General features: G+C 26.6%; 5 protein-coding genes across 17 annotated transcripts; 2 read left to right on the top strand and 3 right to left on the bottom strand.

Annotated features, from left to right (window-relative positions):
• LOC124954248 (nuclear pore complex protein Nup160 homolog) lies at positions 1-6,818 on the top strand. The gene is made up of 14 exons (XM_047506858.1): positions 1-351; positions 621-934; positions 1,027-1,138; positions 1,229-1,755; positions 1,852-2,655; positions 2,734-3,167; positions 3,245-3,466; positions 3,552-4,234; positions 4,360-4,704; positions 4,874-5,056; positions 5,139-5,305; positions 5,398-5,631; positions 5,702-5,802; positions 6,562-6,818. Exons 1-13 carry the CDS (start codon positions 267-269, stop codon positions 5,798-5,800), a joined length of 4,209 nt encoding a protein of 1,402 aa, XP_047362814.1. The 5' UTR covers positions 1-266; the 3' UTR covers positions 5,801-5,802; positions 6,562-6,818.
• LOC124954252 lies at positions 4,696-7,925 on the bottom strand. 3 transcript variants are annotated; one of them, XM_047506870.1, is made up of 5 exons: positions 7,642-7,925; positions 7,536-7,551; positions 6,481-6,615; positions 6,216-6,304; positions 4,696-6,124 (listed from the first exon to the last, which is right to left on the bottom strand). In XM_047506870.1, the coding sequence occupies exons 2-5, from the start codon at positions 7,549-7,551 to the stop codon at positions 6,011-6,013; spliced, it is 354 nt and encodes a 117-aa protein (XP_047362826.1). In that variant the 5' UTR covers positions 7,642-7,925; the 3' UTR covers positions 4,696-6,010. The 3 variants fall into 3 exon arrangements, with proteins under 3 accessions (XP_047362826.1, XP_047362827.1, XP_047362825.1); XM_047506869.1 differs by having other exon boundaries at positions 4,699-6,124; positions 7,536-7,918; XM_047506871.1 differs by lacking the exons at positions 7,536-7,551; positions 7,642-7,925 and having other exon boundaries at positions 6,481-6,789.
• On the top strand, positions 7,596-23,164 carry LOC124954247 (calcineurin-binding protein cabin-1-like). 5 transcript variants are annotated; one of them, XM_047506857.1, is made up of 21 exons: positions 7,596-7,785; positions 8,086-8,292; positions 8,724-10,303; positions 10,385-10,549; positions 10,624-10,812; positions 10,887-11,030; positions 11,153-11,333; positions 11,414-11,538; positions 11,625-11,817; positions 11,969-12,122; positions 12,233-12,380; positions 12,464-13,231; positions 13,343-13,727; positions 13,812-14,723; positions 14,816-15,092; positions 15,167-15,420; positions 17,164-17,327; positions 17,485-17,755; positions 17,992-18,120; positions 18,197-18,338; positions 23,121-23,164. In XM_047506857.1, exons 2-21 carry the CDS (start codon positions 8,209-8,211, stop codon positions 23,147-23,149), a joined length of 6,294 nt encoding a protein of 2,097 aa, XP_047362813.1. In that variant the 5' UTR covers positions 7,596-7,785; positions 8,086-8,208; the 3' UTR covers positions 23,150-23,164. The 5 variants fall into 5 exon arrangements, with proteins under 5 accessions (XP_047362813.1, XP_047362812.1, XP_047362810.1 ...); XM_047506856.1 differs by lacking the exon at positions 23,121-23,164 and adding an exon at positions 18,759-20,060 and having other exon boundaries at positions 7,626-7,785; XM_047506854.1 differs by lacking the exon at positions 23,121-23,164 and having other exon boundaries at positions 7,629-7,785; positions 15,167-15,242; positions 15,375-15,420; positions 18,197-20,060.
• Positions 15,422-18,505, bottom strand: LOC124954250 (probable uridine nucleosidase 2). 3 transcript variants are annotated; one of them, XM_047506861.1, is made up of 7 exons: positions 18,324-18,505; positions 17,496-17,582; positions 16,835-16,915; positions 16,537-16,741; positions 16,286-16,457; positions 15,910-16,166; positions 15,422-15,830 (listed from the first exon to the last, which is right to left on the bottom strand). In XM_047506861.1, the coding sequence occupies exons 3-7, from the start codon at positions 16,894-16,896 to the stop codon at positions 15,519-15,521; spliced, it is 1,008 nt and encodes a 335-aa protein (XP_047362817.1). In that variant the 5' UTR covers positions 16,897-16,915; positions 17,496-17,582; positions 18,324-18,505; the 3' UTR covers positions 15,422-15,518. The 3 variants fall into 3 exon arrangements, with proteins under 3 accessions (XP_047362817.1, XP_047362818.1, XP_047362816.1); XM_047506862.1 differs by lacking the exons at positions 17,496-17,582; positions 18,324-18,505 and adding an exon at positions 17,055-17,379; XM_047506860.1 differs by lacking the exons at positions 17,496-17,582; positions 18,324-18,505 and adding an exon at positions 17,050-17,379.
• LOC124954251 lies at positions 21,441-23,808 on the bottom strand. Of its 5 annotated transcripts, none has more exons than XM_047506866.1 (5): positions 23,683-23,808; positions 22,340-22,559; positions 22,184-22,271; positions 21,846-22,076; positions 21,441-21,754 (listed from the first exon to the last, which is right to left on the bottom strand). In XM_047506866.1, the coding sequence occupies exons 2-5, from the start codon at positions 22,552-22,554 to the stop codon at positions 21,641-21,643; spliced, it is 648 nt and encodes a 215-aa protein (XP_047362822.1). In that variant the 5' UTR covers positions 22,555-22,559; positions 23,683-23,808; the 3' UTR covers positions 21,441-21,640. The 5 variants fall into 5 exon arrangements, with proteins under 5 accessions (XP_047362822.1, XP_047362819.1, XP_047362821.1 ...); XM_047506863.1 differs by lacking the exon at positions 23,683-23,808 and adding an exon at positions 23,059-23,191; XM_047506865.1 differs by lacking the exon at positions 23,683-23,808 and adding an exon at positions 22,838-22,985.
• Between the last annotated feature and the right edge of the window lie 116 nt (positions 23,809-23,924).

Below are 23,924 nucleotides of genomic sequence, written 5' to 3' on the forward strand. Positions count from 1 at the left end.
AGAATAATTGCATATATTACAAATTTGAACAAAATTAATTAGGAAATTTTTACATGGCGCATCCACATGTCTATACTCATTTTACTGTCAAATACAAACAATAGAAAGATAAGCCAATCCTCTTATATTCTGAGGAATGAAATAATTTGTGTATTAACCTTAAATTTTACTAGAAAATACCGCGTTCGATACCCGCTAAAATTTGTGTGAATGTTGTGATGTGAATAAAAAAATAAAGATTTTTGTTGTGCGTTTAAAATTAAAATATGGTAGAATATTCTTTAGGATATCGAGAAGTTGTTCCAGATCAAACTTTACCTACAAAATGGAAAGAAATTATTTTAAATACGGGTGAGCTTACATAACCTTGCTTAATAGCTCAATTAAAGTAATGTATATTTATAAAAATTAAATATAAAAATTAATACAAATACTAAAACGGTAATTTCAAATTTGCAATACTTTTATTTGCATACGGTTATAATATTTCATAAACAATTATTCTAAGAATTTTTTACGAATTCATTTAACCACAATATTTCATGCCTACCCGGCATCATATATACACAAAAATAGATAAATTTCTTGAATTAAATAATATAAGTAATATTTTTTTTTAGGTGGAAGTCAAAGTACTCTACAAGATATAAAAGTACCAGAAAGAGCCGGTGGTTATTCTTATAAAGATGATTCTAAATATTTTACACGTAATCGTTTTATTTATTGGAGAATATCCCATGATGTACTTGAATTAGTTGAACAAAGTTTAGATATCAATCTTGTTAAAAACAGAGTAAGATATAAATTCACGGGCACTCCACTTCTAGATGGTATCTCCATCCATGAGACAGTAAATTCTGTTATTATATTGGTAGTAACAGTTTCTAGTGTACATAAATTTACATTTTCACATCCAGATAAAATTCATAAGCAGGTAAAAGTTTATAATCATCAAAATTTAAGAATAGATGGTTTATATTTGATTATATAATTTATTTATAGTCAACAATGAATTTTGTTTTATAGGAACAAGAACATCATGCAGATATTAATGTTCAGTCAATATTTAGTGAAGCTTCTGCACAAAATGCGCGTGATCCACATACATTTCATATCATTACTAGTGCTGGAAATACAAGTAAATTGAAATTTTTATTAGTAAAGTTCTTATAATCCTCTTTAATCAATATTAATTTATATAAATATATTTTTATTTATATTTATACAGATGCTCCAGTGTCACATGCAGCAACATCTTGGTTAACATTACAAGATGAAGCATTATTTGCTCTTGCTTATAACTCGGGAACTATATTACTTTTAAGACTGGACGTAATTACAGGTCTTGTACATTCAAATGATTTAAAACAAGATTCCATAGTGCCAAGATTTCTGAGTGGTATAGCTACTGCTTTCAGAGGTCGTAATTCTGAAGCTCATGTTGCTATCTCACTTGTTATACATTCTTATGGCAATGATACATATTTATTTGCTTTATGCCGAGAAGGCAATATACGCATGTGGTCTTGTAACAAAAATCAATGTATAGCAGTAACTAATACTGCAATTGATAATCGTATTGCTTCTCAAGGAATTCAAGGTCATATGTTAAGAAAAAGTTTGAATTCTAATAATGAATTATATTTAGGAACTTTCTTAAAGTTTGGAACAAGTTGTGAATTTAGTATTCTCAAACCTATTCAGGAAAATGGTATATTTAAATTTATCAGACTGTGTACTTTGTTCGCACCAGATGTATGTATTATTGTCAATATTTGTTGTTTATAATAAGTTCATAATTAAGACAGTTTTTATATATATAAATATATATATATTTTTTTTTATTTACAGCAACACCTTGTAGATTTTTCATTTACTAATACACATTTGTGGGCTGTATGGAGAACAAAAGATATGGATAGTGTTGCAGTAACTCATGCTCATTTACCAGTAAATGAAATGCATATCAATTCTGAGTGGGAAACAGTAATCTTAGAACAATCACCAGATAGAGACTATATAGTAAGCGATCCTGGCACAGATCCTAGACAAGCTTACATTAGTTACATTTTTCATCCAGGACAATTTTCTTTAACGGATATTACCAAAGCACTTAGTATTTATAGAAAATCAAATCTCATTGCTGATATGAGATTATCACCAGCAGTGTTAAAAGAACGAGTTTGTGTGGCAGTACAAGCAGAAATACAAGCTGAAGTTATGGATTATGAATTGATGGATGAAGATTATTTGGAGATTGCTAATCGTTGTTGGTCTAAATTTTATTCATGTGTTATTCAATATCATGCAAATGGAACAAGACCAGTAGGTTTATTATTGCTACCAAATGTTTTTGGTGTAGTTCTATTAAAAAAGTCGTCATTTTCATTGCTAAGACCAATGGAAGCATTAGAGCATTTGATGCTTTGTAATGACAAGTCATACACATCCCGCTTTAAAACAACACCAGTTTTATCACAAGATGAGGACATATGTCAAGATCTAATCACTTTAATGACAAGTTTAGTAATGTTGGAAGAACAATTATCTGAAGAGCTTAAGACTGGAATAGAAAGAGAATTGTACCATTTAAAAAGTCCAGATCTTATTATTGATGATATGATATCAAAATTAATGTTAGAACCAGAAGATCCTGTAAGTATATTGTTACACTTTATAATTTTTAATATGTCTTTTTTAACTGTTTGTAATATTTTTTTATTATTTTACCAGTTGTCTAACTACGATTTTCAATCGGAACTTTATCGTAAATTGGCAAATGTAAAAGATATTTCTAGTGCAATGGCTATGTTGTTGGAGGCATTGACATATGATCTAGGACAACCAAATAAATTACAACTCGAAAATAATGGTCCTAATGCTTCTAAAATTTTATTGAATGTCAATCATTTATTTGGAAGTCAACTGGGTATTTCTGCAATATCAGAGAGTATTGCCCAAATTACACTTCTTAGATTTTCCATTTGTAGAAGCTTATTAATTTTACAACAATTTGTATTACTTCGACCCGAATTATTCGATTCAAGATCATTGCATTCCATTAAATCATCTCTAGCACCAAGAACAGTTGTACTTATGCAAGCATATTATGTCGTCGTTTGGATATGTGAATGCACTGCTATGTATTCACCTGCGCAATCATTACTGTAAGTATATCATCAGTTTAAAATTCTTGAATATACTATTTTTCTATGATTTTTAAATTAATTAAGAAATATTTTAGTGAATCTAGCTCTCAACGTTTATCAATATTATCTCTTGCGGATTCAAAAACAAATACTGGACAGAGACAACTTCGATCTTTGTCTCTATTAGAATTATTTATATGTAGTATTGGTGCACAACATGCACACACTTTAATGGCTAATGCAAATATGGATCCTTCTACTTTAATACCATGGCATTATGGCATGTTGACACATATTACTCTTATAGCACAACTTATGTATCCTTTTTATGTTCATATTGTTTTTATATTATGTTAATTTTTTGTAATTTATCAATCATGTTTTCTTAACTTTTTTGCTTAGATGGCCAATATCGGGAAATTTTATTTTTCCTGAATGGTTACTTTCTAGTTGTCAGTTTTTATTAGTTCAAGAATATGTTAGACTTCTCAATACATGGTGCGAATGGAACAGTGCATCTAGGAAATTTATATTAGCAGTTGCTTTGCTAGAAATGGGAGAGTCACAAAAAGCTTGTGATCATTTTTTACGAGCTTCAGGAGGAATTTTAACAGATTCTTTCTTAGCTGATATTTTGTTGAGCTCTAACATAACTTCAGAAAATAATGCTTTAACTCAATACTACCTTAAAGTTATTAAATTATTTGAAGAACATAATGCAGCAGATTGTATAATTGAACTCACTGAAACAGCCATTTCAGTAGCTGATAAAGATGATCATAATTTACCAACTCTCCATTCTATATTATTTATACAACATCTTAATTTGGGTCACCATATCGAAGCTTATCATTGTTTAAATTCAAATCCTGATGCGGCGCGAAGAGTTGATTGTTTGAGACAATTGATCATAACTCTATTTGAAAGAAAAAAATTAATTGATTTAGTATCATTTCCATATGTTGATATGTATGAAGATTTAGAAAGAATAGTAGAAGGTAGAGCTAGAAGTGTTGATTTAATGGAAAATAATTATTATAATTTTTTATATAGTTTTCATGTAAATAAAGGGAATATGAGGAAAGGTAATTTTTATTTTATAATACATATATCAAAATGATATGATTAGGTAATTCAACATATGGCAAATATGTTTATAAGTATAATATACGTTATTTATTAGTTTATTAATATAAACTTATTTTTACAGCTGCATCTGTGATGTATGAGCAAGCAATGCGTTTAAGTCAAGAGTCTCATTCTGCACCAATCATATCGAGACAAGCACAATGTTTATTAGCATGTATTAATGCTTTACATTTGGTGAGTGAAAAATATAGATGGATTGTTAGACCTGTAATTGAAGAAAGCTTCCTGGATGAACCAAACCCACAAAAGAAAAGAGATATAGATGGTACAGAGATACTACATTATAAGATAAAAAAGCAGGTAGAAGTTTTGGAGTTGGCTGATATAAAAAAGGAATATTATATAGTAGACGCAAAATTAAAATTATCTAAAATGAAATCAGAAACACATATTGTTGCACATGCAAGTAAGATTACTTTTTATTCATATTAAATGAAATCTATAATTTTTTGTACAAAAAAAATTAATAATTTCTATAAACTTCTTGATTTTATTTTTTGATCAAAATTTTTGATTTTATCTTTTTATTATTAAACTCATATAATTTTTTACAAAACAATTATTAAAATTTGTAGGTCCATCTGAACTTAATGTTATTTTATCAAGTATTGGTTTATATACAACCGCTTTACACTTGTGTGATGTTTTCAACCTACCTAAAAATTCTATATTTGAAAGTTTAACATCTCAGTGCATAAGATTAAGTCAACATGAAGATCCAAAAGCTTGGGACTGGCTTGTACAAAATGATATATTTGGTAAATGCTAAAGCTGATATAATTCTTGATATATATATAACGTTAGAATTACATTTCTTTCTAATAATTATATTGTTTGCAGATATGGGAGTAACTAATTCTAATATTGTAAATACTACATGGAGCTTGCTAAAATATCTTTTAGAAAAACATGAAAAGAATAAAAGTACTGATCTTCATAAATCAATTTCTCGAAAATTACTTCAAGATGGAGCATTTTTACCAGAGTGGTTATTAATGTCATACAAAGTATTTATTAATAATTAATAATATTAATATTTTTTTAAATATATAATGTATTATTAGAGAGTAATATTAACAATAATTTGTCTTTATTATAGAAAAGAAATTCTGCTGAATTACTTCGACTGATGTTAAATACAGGTCGTGTATTGGAAGCAAGTCAACTTGCAATAGATTATATAAACGCAGTATTGGGTAGTGGAAAAGAATATTTTGGATTGGAAACTTCATTATTAGCTACTGCTCCACCAGTTTGGTTACCGTTTAATACATTGGAAGTTCTATTATTTGAACTCAGACATGCAAGCGAAGAAGATCTAATTTATGTTGAGGTATATTCATTTTCTTTAAAAATTTATTAATGTGTGATTCTACTAATATTTATTTTTTCAAAAATTATAGAGTTATCAAACATTACAAAAAACACTGGATAATTACATACAAACATTAAACCGTGTTTCAGAAGATATGATACGTATCAAAATGTTTAATAAATGTTAACAGTAAGTAATTAATTTTTCTTGTATACATGACATTTACTTGACATTTCCAGTCAATTTTATATAATATCTAGATTCAAATATTTTATTACATTTCAAAAAGAGAACAGATTCAATTGTTATTATGTGAAATTTCTAAATATCTCATTACATCAGTCTTTATCTCTACCAAACAAAAATTTATTTGATAATATGAAGCGACAAAAATATGTCAAGAATACATTGGTGTATGATTAAGTGATACTAGTGTCACAAATATAAGAATAATTCCAAGAATCCCAGCAACAATTGCAGCAACAATATGTGGACATCTTTTAAATAGTACCTATAATAAAGATTCATTTATTTAATATGTAATTACAAAGATGATTTAGTATTAATTATTCTATTAATAAAAAAAAAATCACAAATTTTACCATTAATATAACTACTACAACAAGTACAAAAATTGAACCAAATGACAATAAAAAAGATGATGTCCAATAATGTCGCTGTATTTCGGCATCTGTAGAATATTAAAATATATAAATGTTAAAAAATAAAAAGATATATTATAAATATAAGTAATAGTAATATGTAATAAAAAGAAAAGTATAAGAAACTATAAATTTAGAAGTCAAAATTGTATATATTGAATTTCTGTATTTATATATTTGTAAACAGATATATAAAGTATTTTACCATTGCGCCAATGTGTTTTGTATAAGTAATAAGTGGGTACATCGGATCTTTTTCTAATATTTGCGGTTTTTATAATTTCAGAAGAAAGCAAGCTTTGATTATCCACAGACTGTTCTTCATCTATGGTCCAGTTTCCTGTCATGTATATATTGTTGATATCAATGTCTTATCACTGATATTATACAATAGATATAATACGAATTTATTAAAAAACTATTATTACATTTTCTAACCTCTTGTATGTTTCTACTTTATGACAACAATAATATACTTTCATTAAATTTATCCTTATGTTATCAATTTGTATTTATACATATAAATGATTATCTTTGTTGTTAGTCATTATTTTATCTTTATTTTAATATCAATCTTTTTATATACGTATTATCAATATAGTTAATGAATAATTTAATTCACATTCTTAACATTTTAATTTCATAATAATAATTTAAAATACTTTTTAACGTACTTAAGAATATAATCATTTTTATAATCTAACATTATTTTTCAATAGAAAATACATATTTTTAAAACCATTTTAATTCATAAAATTGAAACTGTGTATAATTCGCGCCGATAACAATGACCAATCCTCATCCAGAAGTACAAACATTTTTACAACGGAAGTCAGTACACACTTATTTTTAAATTTACGTGTACATATACATATATTTTTTATTTCTGTCTTATTTTTTCATCTATAAAATATTAAAATTCGTTTTTAAGAAATATTTAAAAATTTCAATACGCGTATTAATGTATACATGTGTTATTGATATTATATAAAAATGGTTAAAAAAATCAAATTATTTTTAAACATATTTTCAATCTATTAATATAATCATCTCTCAGGATATGATCATAAATAATTATAAATAACTAAAATTAATAAAAAATATAATTAACTGCAATATATAAATATAAAGAAACGATATATATATATATATATATATATATAAAACTATTTAAGAAGATTTAACTGAATAATTTCACTCTATTTCTAATCAATCGTGATTTTTATTATACAGATATACAGATACATTTAGAATACTTACCCCAAAACATAAACATCTTCGTATAAAAAATGAAATGAAACTATTGTTAATTATTTCTTAATCACATATTATTTAAAATGTTGCTTTCTTCATACCAACTGCTTACTTGTGTTACTTCATAATATATTTGGGATCCATTGTCCAATCCTTAATAATACATATACATGCTTTTACTTTTCCTATCTTCTGCTGGAGAAAAGATAAACAAGTTGGAAGTTCGATAAATGTTCTAAGATAGGGAAAAATCACAGTATGTATTTATGTATATATAACAGATGCTTTAATTGTATTGTATGTCGAAGTATTTGAAATGAAAATCTTGTAAACACGGACTCTGCTATCAATTTATACGATATGAAATCACAATTAATAATAATATTTCGTGATGGTTATAAATAAAAATTACTAAAAAATACTATGTGTGCGTATGTGACACAATATATATATATATATTTTTTTTTTTTTCCTAAATAAAAAATGTTATATATTTGTGATCTAAAAGAAAATACAAATTATCTTGATGAGATTTATTCGCAAAATTATCTTTTAGTTTGTCCAGATAAGATAACCTTCAAACGATCATACGGTATAGTAATATGGAGTCGACGAAAAAAACCGGCTGATTTGTTGATGTTTCATACGATTAATTGTGGTCCCCGAAGAAAAGGCGAAAATGATGAAAATATCGGCACTTAACGAAGAATCAAGCGAGGAAAGTGAAGAAGAAGATGTGCCTACAATTACGAAAGAAGCTCAAGTAGATTTTTTTCATTTTAATTACTTTTAGCGCAAAACATAACCTTCCAAAACTATTTGTATCTTTCACAGATGCTATATCAATTTGTGATTATCTATCTTTTATTTAATTAACATAATATGTTATTATCCTCTATGTTTTTTTTTACAATTAAATGAAGGATTCTATCTCAATTGTCTGTTACTCATTATAAATAGGAGAAAACTTTATCCAGCTTGTGACAGTCATTACCCATGTGTCATCTGAATAATTTACATTATCGTTTTTATATTTTATATTTTACAAAACCTTAATATTTTATTGTCTCTTTGTATGTTTAATTATATTTCATTAGAAGAACCTGAAATAATAATCTAATTATCTTACTTGAAAGGATAATTCAGTTATCAATAGTTAAACATATATACATTCATATATTTAATTTGTTTCAGGAACAAATAGCACTTACCGAGTACAATAAAGCCTTAGAACTATTAAAAGAAAATAAACATAAGGAAGCTTTGAATATTTTTAAGGAGCTTTTAGAAACTGAATTGCTGGATGAAGTTGAAAAACCTGAAATATCCGATGGCAGATCAAGGCCTATGTTGTCATTAAAATATTCGTGTTATAAAAATATTGGAGCTATCGAAGCAGTATGGGAAAATTATGGAGCTGCCATAGAAAATTATTGGGAAGCAGCTAATTTAGATGATTCCGATGTAATATTATGGTATAGAATGGGTACCATGGCTATGAAAATGTCTAACTTAGAATTAGCTTGTGCATCTTTCAAACAAGGACTGAAATGTAATTCAAACCATTGGCCATGTTTGGATAACATTATAACTGCCCTATATGCTATACCAGACTACATGAATTGTCTTTTATATATTTCTGTAGCATTAGAAAGAGATCCAAATTACATTAAAGGCTTAGCTTTTCGAGATAAAATTTTCAAAGCTATTCCATGTTTAGAAGAATGTTATAAATTGTATAACAGTGACTGGAGGTTAGACCCACCGCTGTATACAGAGTACAATCATATAATAGGAGATAAGTTACTAGCAGAAGCAGAAGAAGTGGCAGAGAAATGGGCAGAAGTATGCAAATCAGAGTTTATTCCGAAACCTGTGCCAGAATTAACATTAAGGAAACCTATAACTAATTATACATGGCTTGATATTGGAGAAAGTTTATTAGATATGCACAGATACATTACTGAAAGTGATTTAAGCTTTGTAAGTCGAATTAAATTAATAGTTAATATGTCTAATATCGAAGCCATAGAAAAAGATGATGAATGTGATGTCCAAGAAACTAATATAGATATAGACGTGCAAGAATCACAATCCCCAGATTTAAATGGCACAACAAATGACATAGATAAAGATATAAAGATTGACAAAGAAGAAATAATAAATCATACATTTGAAGGATCTGAAATTAATAGAAGATTTAATGATGTGTTAAATACAGCAATGGATGTGGAAATAGAAGAAGACAAGAAATCATGTTCGACGGATATACAAATAATAGAAGATGAAGATCCTTTAAGAATTTCAGATTTAGATGTTCTAAATGAAGTGTTACAATTTGAAGAACCAAATCAAGCAAAAAATACAGAATTAGATGAGCAAATTATGTCTGAAACTGAAGGTAATAGTGAAAAACCCCAAGTAGAAAAATCAAAGGCTGATGCGTATAGTACTGATAATGGAATAATTAATGAAAAGTCTAGTGATAGAGAAAGTGAAAAGTCAAATGATAAAATCTATGAGAAACCTGCAGAAAATCTAGCAGAAATACCTAAGATAGATGAGAAATCTAATGAAAAAACAGAAGGAAAAGACGAAGTTCAAAAAGTAAAAAAAAGACGTAGAAGTGCTCTGTGTTTTTTACAACAATGGGCTTGGAGTTGTAGCAGCATGAGACGATCGGCGCGAGTACGTAGTTCAAATCGAAGAGAAGCTGAAAGAGATGACGTTCAATTAGAAGAAACACTCAGAAGAATATTTCCAAGCACGTTATTGTAAAGTCTTTAAATATATTTTCCATTTTATAAAAAATTAATGATTTTTATCAACTTACAGTTTCTATTACTTCTTTTTAGATCAGACACAGTAAAATTAACAAAAGATGATCCTACAAAAGGTATAGATGATACTATGGATACGATGGATGTATATCAATTATTTGTAAATCAAGAAAACAATACTGCCCCGGCAGAAGGAATAAAGAGTTCTGATAGTTCTAAATCACCAAGTCCTGATACAAGGTAATTTTTTATTTATTCATCACCAAATAATATTTTAAAAATATTTCCATATTTTCATTAATTTATTATTTTAGTCAACAAACAAAATATTTTGGAACAGAATTAGAAAATGTTGATGTGGGTGCATTTATTAATGAATATAGTAGCAAGAACAATTTAATGGTAATCATAGCAAAATTCACAGAATTTATATGTACAAAATGGACTCAAGAATGGCCAAAAGGACTGTCAGAAATTTATTTGGAAGCTTATTCATTTACAAGGTATACAAAAAATGTTTTAACTAATATTAAAAAATATATATACAACATCAGAATTATTATTTTTATTTTTTTAGAGAACATATTCCACATCCATCACCATTTGATGAAAATATAGACGATAATATTTTAAAATTAGATGCTGAAATGACATTGTTATTTGGAGAACTTCATACGGATAAATGGTTAGATAATAAGCCTGATCTTATAGCATCATCAAGGTAAAAAATTTCAACTTTTATTAATGATACATATATATCATTAATAAATAAATAAATATATATATATATGTTTATTTTTTTACTATAATGTGCTCCTAGCTTACATTGTAATATTATTATAGTTTAGACAAATTAGGTACTGGTATGCCTTCAGAAGAATTAGGTCATATAATATTTACTAGTATTCGAGGAGATCTTTTACATCAAGAAAATATTTTCATTTTATTAAGAGTTCTATGGCTAAAAGCTACTATCTTCTTATGTCAAGGTGACACGGATATTGTTATCGAAACCTTAGAGTTGGTAAGAAATTTAATAAATATACATAAAATTTACATAGACATTATTAATTTTTCTATTACATAATTTTTTACATATTGTAGTTGCTACATCAATTAAGAGAATTGGAAGGTCAAAATCACAATATTTGCCTTATATTACCAAATTGTAAATGTAATTCCCAAATCAATCTTAAAATAGTTGAAAAAAAACTGAAATCTATACAGAGGTATTTACAAAATTTATTTTACATTATTAATTGTCTACAATTAGATTATAGAATTTCTAATATATTATTATATACTTTTATAATAGGAGTCAAAAACTTGGTGAAATACAACATTTATATGATGAAAAAAAATATGCAGAATTGTCTTGTGTTTTACAAGATACATTCAAATTTGCAAGACAGAAACATAAATTATTATCTGCCAATCAAAATATAATTGAAAGAGATAAACAATTAGCTATCTTATTAGATAGTTTATGGCAACTTCAACATTATGAGGTCATATTATTAGATATTTTTGTATATATATATACCAAATTGTATATAATTGACTTTTTGTATATATATACCAATGATATATACATAATTTTTTTATAATTAACAATAATATACACAATAATTTATCATAGTCATATTAATGATATTTTAGGAATGTTACGTATGGGCAGAAGCTTGTCTAAACGAATCATGGCAAAATTATTTGAATGCTTGCGAAGATCCTGAGCAAAAAAAATGGACACGTTCTGTCGTAAATTGTCTTGAAAAGCTTGAAGCTTGTACAAAGGAGATAAGTGTATTTGTTGGTAATAAAATATTTTATTTCAATTAATCTTATGAACTATAAATTATTATATCTAACATTTCGCTTATTTTAAATATAAAAATATTAACCTATGGTAATTTTTAATTTCAGTAAAATATTTACCGGAATCTTGCCTTTCAAGATTAGTGCAAAATTTAGTTCATATAGTATGTCATCAATTGGATATACCAGAAAATGCATTAGAGATGCCACTTGAAACTGTTTTACCCTGGATTCTATTACATTATATTTTGCAATAGTAAGTTCTATGTTTAAAATATTATTGATTATTATCTATAAATACATTGTTTATAGAAAAATATAAAAATATTTATTTTACAGTGAAGAAGATAAAGAGAGAGCAAAGTCTGAATCATCTTATAAAAACAAAGCGCATAATTCACATAATTCTGAATCAGATGATGAAGATGATGGTATTCCACCTTCCATAATGATTTTATTTATTGCTCACGATTTTATAGGCAAACACTCATGGTGTTGTTTTCATGATGCAAAGCTTTTATTCTTTACAATGAATCTGATCATACCAAAATTGGAAACTCCACAATTTTCTACTATAAAAAACAAACTTACAAAATATTTAGAGCAAATTTTTTATTGTTTATACGGTCACCCAAATAGATTAAATAAGTCAAAACCTAAACATCTCGAAGAGCATGGAGCACCTCAAATGGAATTAACATGGGAAGGAGCACAATTATTATTCGATTTTTATAAACCGAAACAAATGCCAATACTAGAATCTCCTAGACTTGCTGCTATAAGTTTAGATACAGAACTCTTATTTAAAAAAATACTTAGATTAGTTCCAGAAGAAAGTGATCCGAACCAAATAATTGAAGAAATGAAAGATTATATAATGGGTGAAAAAGAAAAGATGCCATGTGTCAAAAAGCCATTACCACATTCTATATCATCTATTTATTATTTATTAGGTGATTTCTATTTTAAAAATAACAAATGGACACTTGCTGCACGATATTACTTACTAGATTTGTGTCTTCGCCCATCCGGATTAAATTCCTGGGCAGGTTTAGCCATGTCAACAGGAACTATAATAGACATTTGGTTAACTAACTATAGACTTATGTAAGTTCAATTATAATTACAATTACAATAGAAGTTGGCTTAAAAGAGTATATAGTTATTATTATATTATTATGCATACATAAATGGATCTGTTTTTGATTTATTATTTAGAAGCGAAGATAAGTTATTAATGAAAGCCAAAATAGCTCAATCCAGTTATCGACACGCTACCGAATTAGCACCTAATCATGTAATAATCTGGACTGAATATGGAAGTTTTGTTTATATGGTTCATTCATTTTGTTCACGTTTGTTAAAACAAGAGACTGATACTTTAAGTATGGAAAAATTTGAAGTATTAGAAAATAGAAAAGAGGAAATGTTAGAAATTGCAGAACAATGTTTTCAATCATCTAATCGATTATTTATGGCATGTCATGGAATTGACAACATTAATAAAATTCAGGATGAAAGATGGTTATGTCAATATATGCTCGGTAAAATTGCAGAGAAGAAAAATGAAGATCCACCTATATTTCTAAGTTGTTATGCACAGGTCAGTTTATATTTATCAATATATTTTATAATTTTTTCTTTTTTTTTCTTTTAACATTCAACATATATTTTTACTTAATTTTAGGCTAGTAAATTACTATATGAAAATAATGCAGAGTATCCTCGTAGAATTAGTCATAAAAATCCACAATATCTTTCTATTGAAGCATTAGAAGTGCATTATCGAATTCATGCAAGTATATTAAAATATCTTGAACAACATGAAGGTAAACCTTTAAAGAAATCATTAGGTCAATTGTTTCAATGGCATCTTAAAAACTGTTCCGAAGGACCTTTTATGAAATTTCAATCAAAACTATGCGAAAAAAAGAAAGAGAATGATTCAGATGCTGATACAAAAAATGTTGGAAAGGATCTTGATAATTTATCAGAAACATATAAAAATGTTGTTAATATTAACCAACGTTCCTACAGCATTGAAGAAATTGAAATTATAGATAGAAACATACAAGATAAAAGTCTTGATGGCAATCGAACTACCGAAACATTAAAATCAGAGAATCGTAAAAGATCTTTAGATAATCAATCTAATGATAATACAAAACGATTAAAATTGGGTAATATTTCTCATCTTCAACTGATGCAGGATGTTGTAGCTTTAATAGATGATCTAATCACAAAAGTTTGTGACATGGTATTGCAAAAGGAAAAGGTATCAGATGATATTATGGTATTATCAAGTGATGAAAGCAATGAAACTAAATATCAAAAGAAAAGGGGAGAATCAGTAAAAAATATTGACACTAATAAAATGCAATTAAAAATAGAAAAAAATAAGAAAAATATATTAGATGTGTCTAAAGCAAACAACATATTTGATTCTTGTGAAAAAAGTGAAAATGTGCAAGATTTAATGGATGCTCTTATGAAACAAGCAATGGAAATGAGCCAGGAAACACAACAATCTCTACCTGATGATGATGATACAAGAAAGTTTGAAGGAAAATGGCTCCAAAATGAAGATTTGCAAACTACTGTAAGTTATTATTATTATTATTAAGATCTGTTTTACTGAATTATAATTAACTTTTTAATTAAATTGATCGAGATAAATTTATTTTATTTTAGGATAAGGAAACAAAAGATAAACTAGGAGACAAGAAGAAAGTGCATACATCTGCTCCTAAACAAGAAGTTACTTTAAGTAGAAGAGGTTCTCAAGAAAGTACTACAACAACACAAACAACAACAACGACAGAAACAAATAATTCTAGTTCGAGTAGTAGTGATGAATCAAGTAGTAGTGAAGATAGTTCTGAAAGTGATAGTTCAAGTGACAGTGATAGTGATTCTGTTGAAAGTGATATTGAGAAGAAAAAGAGAGATAGTGATATCATAGAAAAAGGTAAAATTATTTAAAATAAAAAATTTCCTATAGTATTCTTAACTAATAATGTCATATTTTAATATGAATTACAGAAGAATATATGACTGATGAAGAAGTAGCAACTTTAATCGCATATTGCCTGGCAGGATTGGAACAGTGCATATTAAGGTTTAATGAACATCATAAATCTTTTTATCGACTTGCTCATTTTTTCTTTAACAATAGAACAGCTAAAGATACTACTAAATGTAAAGATTTATTATTGGGTACATACAATTGTCAATTTTATCCTGGACAAAGCTTTCAAGGACTTTTTGCAGATAGGAAGAGTACCAATTTCTTTAGTGTAAGTTTGTTTACATTTTTATTTACATTTTAAATAGCATACAGATAAGTTTAGAAATATTATAATACATATTTAGTTATGTTAGATATCATCATTAATTATTGAAAATAATGAAGTAATTTATCTTTCAACATTACCATATCGTATTCCTGAATTATTTTGGCATTCTTTATTCTATCAGTAGATTCTGCATAATCTACAAGAATAGAACCTCGTCCAGTTCCATCAATTACAGGATATATATTTTTTAGAGTTGATTTTAATATAAAAGCAGGCCATATCACAGTAGCAACAGCGATTGTATCTATTGGGCACCATTCAACCGTAGAATTTAGCGCAATTCTTTCTGCTTTATTTAAAAAGTCTACCATAGTAGAATTCAATTTACCAAAAACATTGTAACGCCATTCCTATAAAATCATAGCAAACATAATTATTTATGAAATTACATTATAATTGAAGTTCATAGAATTTAAGTTCAATTCCTACCAGTGATATTTTATACGAAAGACATACATCCCAAGGAATAAGTATAACTGGTGTTTTTGTTGTAGAATTTAGTGATATAAAATTACTTTCTGGATCGTTTCCAAAATTATATTCTACATTAGGTTTAAAATTACCAATTCCTGCTACACTTCCACCCATTATAAATATATTTTTAACATAGTCTTGCAAATTCGGTTCTAAAATAATGGCTGTAGCTATATTAGTCAAAGGACCTAAGCATATTATGGTAATTTCATCTAAAAAAAAAAAAAAAAAAGAAAAGAAAAGAATTTTTAAGTTCATTAAAATTGAAAATAATAAAATACAAATGCTTAACCATTTTTTATTTGTCTTATTTTCTTTTAAATAAATTTACCTGGATATTGTTTTGCCATATCTACTATTACCATAGAAGCATGCTTAGTTCTGTTTATTTTACCAGTAATATTTTTGTCAAATTCAAAATCTCCCAAACCATCTTTACCAAAATAATTTGATGCAGTAAAATTATATATTAGTGATTTTTTACTACCACTGTAGACAGGTATCTAAAAGAATAAGTTGATATTAAATTATTTTCCCGTAACACAAACATTTTTAGAGTTTTAATAACTAAGTTATACTTACATCACTTCTATCAGCTATTTCTAAAATCTTAAGAACATTCTTTTCTACGTTTTCTAAATATGTATTGCCGTATGTACATGTTATTGCTAAAACTTTAAAATCTTCAGAACTAGATTTCTCATATGCAAGTGCTAATAATATTGCTAATGCATCATCACTACCTGGATCCGTATCTATTATAACACTATTACGTGCAGTCACACATCTTCGTATAACATTTTTTATCATTAAATATAAAAAGTGTTATTCAATATAATTAATATCCAAATTCATTTATGTATTTAATAATAGTTTTTACCTAACATCAAATGCCAATTTACAATATAGGATTATTATAAAGGTTATGTAATAGATCTTCATTATTAATCCTGAACAATACCTAAAATAATATTTTATATATAAATTGTAAATAAGTCAGAGTAAAATTGAATTTTACGTTAATATTTGCAATATTTCGTTGTATTACATTGTACATAATATATAAGTAATATATATTATACAATTTATATTTACATTACTTGTTGTTAACACTTTTGTTACGTATTCTATGTAAGAATACGTAACAATTTTTACGTATTCTATTTTTGTCAACAAGTACTTTTAAATTTTATGTACTATATATTTTAGGGTGTATGGCATATACCAAATCGTGAAATTGATAGACCAGGAAGTTTTGCATCACATATGTCAAGATGTGTAACATTACTTATGCAAGTATTAAAAGAAACAAATGATAGTCGAATGTTAATGCAACTGTGTGTACAACTTGCAAAGATACCAGATTCTGATAAGTAAGATTTATTTTAGATAGTAACCATTAGAATATATTACTATACATTACCTAATAATTTTAATGATTTTTATTACTTTAAAAAATTTAAAGAAAATAAATTTTATATATAATGTTTAACTATTATGAAATATATTACATAAATATAATTTACATAGGAAATACTTACGTGATTCTGAAAGAGAGCAATTATCTCGTCAAGCGTTAACTCTTTGTTTACAATCTTTGAGGAGTAGAGTGCATACTATGGGATCACCTAGTACGATAGATAGTGTACATCTTATAAGAACAGATTCGAGAACTCAAGTTTTATTAGATGTATATAAAATATATCAACAAATTCAAAAACATTTTCAAAATAAAGAACCAACTGTACAGGCATTTGCTTCGTTATTAATTGATACTTATAAGATCTACATTGGCAATAAAGTAAGTAAAACAATCGATATTTTAAGTATCCATTCTTATCAAATACTTAAAGATAACATCTATTTCAAGATAAAAAAATTTAATGTGCTGAGATAAAAGGATTGTTTATTAAATTGTAACACATATTAAGAAATATTATATAATGTATGATTATATATAATTTTTTTGAAGAAAAAAGGAAAATGTATATATCTTTTATAAGAAATAATTATTAATTAAAATGTTATTGTTTTTAGAATTTAGATGGAAACATTTTGGAAATGGCTATTAAATGTTGCCAACGACAAATATTAGCAAATAAAATAGCTGCAACGAATAATGCAGGAAGTAACAATTCGCAAACTTCAGTTACTTCTTCAAGCCCGGTAATCTTTATAATTTTTATGTTAATTAATTATATTGTTCAAATGTAGAATTTATATGTTATTATTATTTTTATAGGCAACTACATCTCAAACACAAATTAATTCAACATCACCTCAAGCATCCCAAAATCGTAAGCCCTACAGGAACTTAACATCAACAGGTAGACCAAGGGGAAGGCCACCCAATGTTAACAAATACTTACAAGCAATGCAACAAGGTGGTAATATTATGAATCAATTTAATTCTAAGAATACTTTTGCTAATTATATAGGTACACCAGGGAATCGTGCACTAATGAATCCCTATTTTATGAATCCACTGATTGATCCAAATATGTTATCAGCAATGCTTGCTAGTAGTTTAGGTGGTAATATGATGGATCCTCTATCAGCCATGTCTTATTTAAATCAAGTAGGAAATTATCAAGACATTCTTAGACAATATCAAACAAACCTTTCATCGTTATCTAATCTAACCAGCAGTTTAAATAGTACTACTGCTACTGTACCCAGCATTAGTAATATACAAACAATGAGTACATCCAGTTCTAATACAAGTACACCCAGTAGTATAACTAATCTTAATAGTATAAACACATTAACAGTACAGCAATTATTGAATTTAAGTAATTCTACAGTTCAAAATACGCGATCAACACCAACGTATCATCAAGCAACGACTAAAACTACTACAACTACATCAGTAACTAAAGATAGGCCTAACATATCTATAACTCCAGTAAGTACGTCATTACCTCAAAAAAGCAAACCTAGTAGGCCAAGTCCACAAACTGATGCATTACCTGTTCATATTCCTAAATCTCTTCAAATTTCACAAGCTTCTAAAACTATTTCTCATCCTTCGACAACGCAGGTTTCACTTCTTAAACCGTCTATTATCCAGCAAGTTAAAACAAGTCCACCAAAACAAATGACTGCGCCCCAAATTCGAGTTTCCAAATCATTAACTGAGCCTCAACCTGCACATAATTCTTCATTATCGCATGCACCTTTAAAAAATAATAGTCCATCAAATTCAAGTGTAGTACCACAAGTAGCACATGCATCAATAAGTCAATCTTTAAATTTAAAACCATCATTACCAATGAATTTACCTACATCTCGATCAGGAACTTCATTGCAACATAAATTATTATCGAAAAAAAATTCACAGAGACCATATCATCATACATATGTGCAAGGTTCTTTACGAAAACAAAAACTAATTAATAAAAATTTACCGATTATGTCAAGTAATTTTCCCAACATAGTAAATAATATGACAGGAAATTCATCATTAGGACAAACATCTTATATACCTACTGAACTAAGTGGAATATCTGTAAGTCCAGTAGCACAATCTGGAATAAAAGGATCAAATGCAAAAGTCAGTAATTACAAAAGACCTTCAACAAAACCAAAATCTGTTATAATGGATGTACAAAACCCATTATCAAATTCATTTCCACAAACAACCTCTGCAGAAGCACTTTCTATGTTATCTCAATTACAGCAACATTCACATTTAGAAATAATACCTCAACAAAAAAGTCAAATAAAGACAAATGTAGATTTTTCAAAAAATCTTTCTTCGTCAGTAAGTGTTGTTCCACAAAAAGTTTCTGAAACTTTAAGGCAACCAAATTCAGATTGTATGACATTATATGATCTACCAAGAGGAAAATCTGGTAAAAAAGTTGATAAATCTGCAAATGATAGTGTAGAGATCATTACATTGGATGATTAAAAATCTCAATAAGTAAAAATAATATTATTCTCAACAGCTTTATCATAATGTAATAAATTTTTCCATTCGTCTTTTGTTACCTCTATGTACATGTTGCATAAATTATACGATTAAGTATAAAAATAATTAGCACAACTCTATCAAATAAGATTAGTATCTATTTAATAAAATTCGATTACTTTTTAATCCTTCATTAACAAAATAAAAATTATATATTACAATCAGATGGATGATTGTTATGTAAAGACTGAATAAGCGTAATAGATTATATAAGAGTATCATTTTTAAGGTAATCCAGATTAGATTGGGATCCATAAATTATTTACTAATCTTATAAGTCATTAAAATGTTATAACATGTACAAACACGAAAAAATCTTTACAGAATATATAACTCAAAATTTTCTTCACATTGCTAATGAAGGATTCAAAAGTATTATACAAACCTTTGTGAATAAATATATTTATAAAATTCATATCTTTATTAATTGTTTATTTTCATACGAATGTACATACCATGAATGCAAAAACGTCATCAAAATGTATTAGAAAGAGTTCATTCATATTTGTTAAAAATTCATATTTATGTCAGTATTCTATGTGAACTATACTATTGAAATTTATACGCTTATGTATAATCTTCTTATGTATATGAATAAGATATATATATATATATATATTTATTATTATACATATTTATTTCCGAGTTATTTTTTATCCCATAAATTTTTAACGAGACTGAATAGTTTTTTATAGCAGTAATAAAAATTTTTATTATATATTAAAAAAAATATTAAAAATTTGTTTTAAGTATTTTTCCAGTAGATGATAGATAGGGCAATTTAGCAAAATAAATGTTTAAAATATTTATAAAAAAAATACTGTTAAGGATATCTCAAATTAGAAGAACTATTCGCTTATCAATATTTTATAATTGGTTATTATTATAGCAATAACTTGAGCATCATTCACATTTAAAAATTTTTTTATCTTATTTTAGTTATAAATCACGTTTATAAGAAATTAAAACATTCAACATAATTTCTATTAACATTAATTTAAAATGGTATAGTTCAATTTTTAGAATCAGTACAATCATTTATTGTAAACATTTATTATAATAATAGATTAGGAATTAAATTATAACAGAATCACTTTAATTATATATTAATTATTTATATAATATCAGTTTTGTTTACTATATTAAATAATATATACATAAATATCAAGTTTTTATATATTTTTATAAATTACATCATACTATAAATAAAAATATAAATCAAATCATAAACATATAATCTTTCTTAGATTACTATTTCAAGCTAATGCTTACATTAGAAGCATTCACAGATGTGCTTGAACAATATATGTTCTTTGTACTTTCTATAGCTCAAGGATATCAAATTATAAGTAAAAAATTAACTAGATTGATATAGAAAATTAAATAATATTTTGTCTAGCAATTAATCAAATTAATTCAGTACATTCTTATATAATATTAATAAATATAATGAGAAGTTTCAGAGCAACATAATAAAAATAAGAAAATTAAAAACTTGATTTGGTTTAAATAAAATCTTTTCCGTGTACTTTAATATCATGAGAGAAATATTATTTACAGATATATGTTAATATTAATAAAAGTTAAACTTTTAGATTTTTTTTCCAAGATATTTTTTCATCTTAAATTAGATTGAAAATATACCTGGACCATAAAATGTTCATAACATTGAACTTTGGCATACTCAACATATTTTCTGATTTCTGTAGAAGTTTAAGATAACAATTCTATTTCAGCTTGTATATTTTCTCGTGCCTGTGCTTCGAATTTTTCTCGAAACTCTTTTGTTGCAAAAATATTCGGAATTTGTACAAAATTTTGTAACACCTGTATGAAGTATAATAGAATTTATACCAGAATAAAATACTTTAATAAAATACTATAATATATATTATAATAATTTAACAAAATACTATACCTTTAATCGCAAAGCAGTGTACATAGGTTCACTCAAAAAAGCATATTCTCCACGAATTTTTCCACTATACTCTGCATAATTTTCAGGCGGAGAGCCTAAAACAGCCATATCTAAATCTAGAAAGTAATGAGCATCTTCACTACCAAATGCACCTCCAACTTTATGAGCTTCCGTACTATGCGTGGCAACAACCTTAAGTAAAGCGCATGTTTCTTCTCTTAATTCTGAATCCTAAAAGAAATATATAGATATGTGATCTGTACTTAATCATTTGTTTCTCTTTGTAAAATAAAATAAAATTATTAAATGTATATATATATATATATATTCTTTCTTACCACGGTAATACCGGCTTCTTCAGCAAATGCATTGAAATGTTCTAAATTCTTAATTTCTTCATCTATGACTTTTGGATCATACTCAAAGCTGGAATAAAAACAATCTATTGTATACAACAGAAACATTAATTGCTTCTCTTCGCTTCTAGATCTTACTTTTGAAAAAACAATGCAAGAAGTAAAGCTTGCGGATTCTTCAAATTATTTTTTATCTCATGATAATGACTCAACTTCTCGCAAAGCATATCTAAGTTATGATAAGTTCTTTTCTCTTCCGAATAAGCTTCTTTTAATTTATCAAACCACATGTTAGAAGCATCATTATCTAATGCCTCAGTTGCTTCTTTCCAACTATCTTCAATTGATGCCATTGTTTCTATAAAAAATAAAAACTTATGATCAATAATGTGACCTATATTTAATTATCTCAATAATACTCTAATGTTAGCCTTTAATAGAATATAAATATTTATATTAAAATAAGATTCTTGAAATTGTTTGCTTATTTATAATGTATTAATGTCATGGTTTTTTGGTAGATATCTACCTAAAATACAGAGAATAAAATATTATTGTACTTTTTTACGAATTATTACATAGAATCCAAACAAAAGTTAATCTCGATTGGGTTTCAATAAAAAATAAATTACGTACACTTAACACTTATTAAACAATCAGCATTTAATAGACTCAAGTCATTTAATTAATTATTTATTTAGATTAAAATAATGTTAAGAGCATATCGCTGATAGCGCGAATGTCAAACTTGACTGAATCTGACTCAAGTCATAAAAGATCACACTTACCATCTTTGACAATAGATTTTATAATAAATACATGTATGTTTGTAATTAAAAAAAATGCATATAACTTACACAAATATTATTTAATAGATGATTCTATTATTTATATAAAAACAAAAATCTCTCTTTCGCAGATTGCAAATCAGCCTGTACTGTTCACTAACAAGAAATCAAATAAATGGAAGAATCAGATAAATCAATTTTAAAATTAATATTATTATCTGATGCTTTTATAAAAAAAAAAGAAGAAGAAAAAAGCAATTAAATATTTGTTGTATTTTTCCAATGAAATAAAAATAAATAAATAAATTATATTAATATAATACGTATATCATACACGGAAGTACGAAGTGTTTATGAGATAAAAATTTCACGTTTATCTATTCTCGATTAATTCTTTTCAAATTGAATCGAAAATATTTAATTTACTTGTACGTGTACATTAAAAACATAATTACATTGATATTTTTTACTTTTTTTCTTGCATCTTATACATATATATTTTGTACTATCAATTATGATTTTTGTTCATTTGAAAACATCATAAAAAAGCTATCAAGTCGAGATTTATTTATTATAAAAATGATTGATTCGTATAATTGTCATCGATGTGTATAAAAATTTTTATATTATTTGGATTATTGATTTTTTGTTATTAATCTTCAGAAATATGCGTACAAGGGTCTTTATACATACATGTACAGAATGTAGCCAACATCAGGGGCACACCTAAACTTAATTATTTGCTCGATCGATAGATGTCGTTTCCGACATTTGAATGTAGCTGCTATATCACGTGCACTTCTGACGCCATACACCACGCAGCGCACCAATCATGATGACTAACCGAAGCGCCATCTCCGAAAACAATAATCGCGAAGAGTAATGTGTATTTCTGCTACATACTCAACTGCATCTATACGATTAATATTAAAGCG

This window comes from Vespa velutina, chromosome 15 (assembly GCF_912470025.1).
Source record: "Vespa velutina chromosome 15, iVesVel2.1, whole genome shotgun sequence".
NCBI classification, from domain to species: domain Eukaryota; kingdom Metazoa; phylum Arthropoda; class Insecta; order Hymenoptera; family Vespidae; genus Vespa; species Vespa velutina.

Bases quoted from the DNA above. Each gene is read 5' to 3' on its own strand.
- LOC124954248 (XM_047506858.1), top strand. From the start codon at position 267: ATGGTAGAATATTCTTTAGGATATCGAGAAGTTGTTCCAGATCAAACT. The intron at 352-620 runs GTGAGCTTACAT...ATTTTTTTTTAG, and splicing joins AGAAATTATTTTAAATACGG to GTGGAAGTCAAAGTACTCTA. The intron at 3,168-3,244 runs GTAAGTATATCA...GAAATATTTTAG, and splicing joins TCACCTGCGCAATCATTACT to TGAATCTAGCTCTCAACGTT.
- LOC124954247 (XM_047506852.1), top strand. From the start codon at position 8,209: ATGATGAAAATATCGGCACTTAACGAAGAATCAAGCGAGGAAAGTGAA. The intron at 17,328-17,484 runs GTAAGATTTATT...TAATTTACATAG, and splicing joins AAGATACCAGATTCTGATAA to GAAATACTTACGTGATTCTG. The intron at 18,121-18,196 runs GTAATCTTTATA...TTATTTTTATAG, and splicing joins CAGTTACTTCTTCAAGCCCG to GCAACTACATCTCAAACACA.
- LOC124954252 (XM_047506870.1), bottom strand. The intron at 6,305-6,480 runs GTAAAATACTTT...AATATTCTACAG, and splicing joins CAAAACACATTGGCGCAATG to ATGCCGAAATACAGCGACAT. The intron at 6,125-6,215 runs GTAAAATTTGTG...TCTTTATTATAG, and splicing joins TTGTAGTAGTTATATTAATG to GTACTATTTAAAAGATGTCC.
- LOC124954250 (XM_047506860.1), bottom strand. The intron at 16,167-16,285 runs GTAAATTTATTT...TTTTTTTTTTAG, and splicing joins TATGGCAAAACAATATCCAG to ATGAAATTACCATAATATGC. The intron at 15,831-15,909 runs GTAGGAATTGAA...ATGATTTTATAG, and splicing joins TTTCGTATAAAATATCACTG to GAATGGCGTTACAATGTTTT.
- LOC124954251 (XM_047506866.1), bottom strand. From the start codon at position 22,554: ATGGCATCAATTGAAGATAGTTGGAAAGAAGCAACTGAGGCATTAGAT. The intron at 22,272-22,339 runs GTAAGATCTAGA...TTTTTATTCCAG, and splicing joins CTTGCATTGTTTTTTCAAAA to CTTTGAGTATGATCCAAAAG. The intron at 22,077-22,183 runs GTAAGAAAGAAT...TATTTCTTTTAG, and splicing joins AAGAAGCCGGTATTACCGTG to GATTCAGAATTAAGAGAAGA.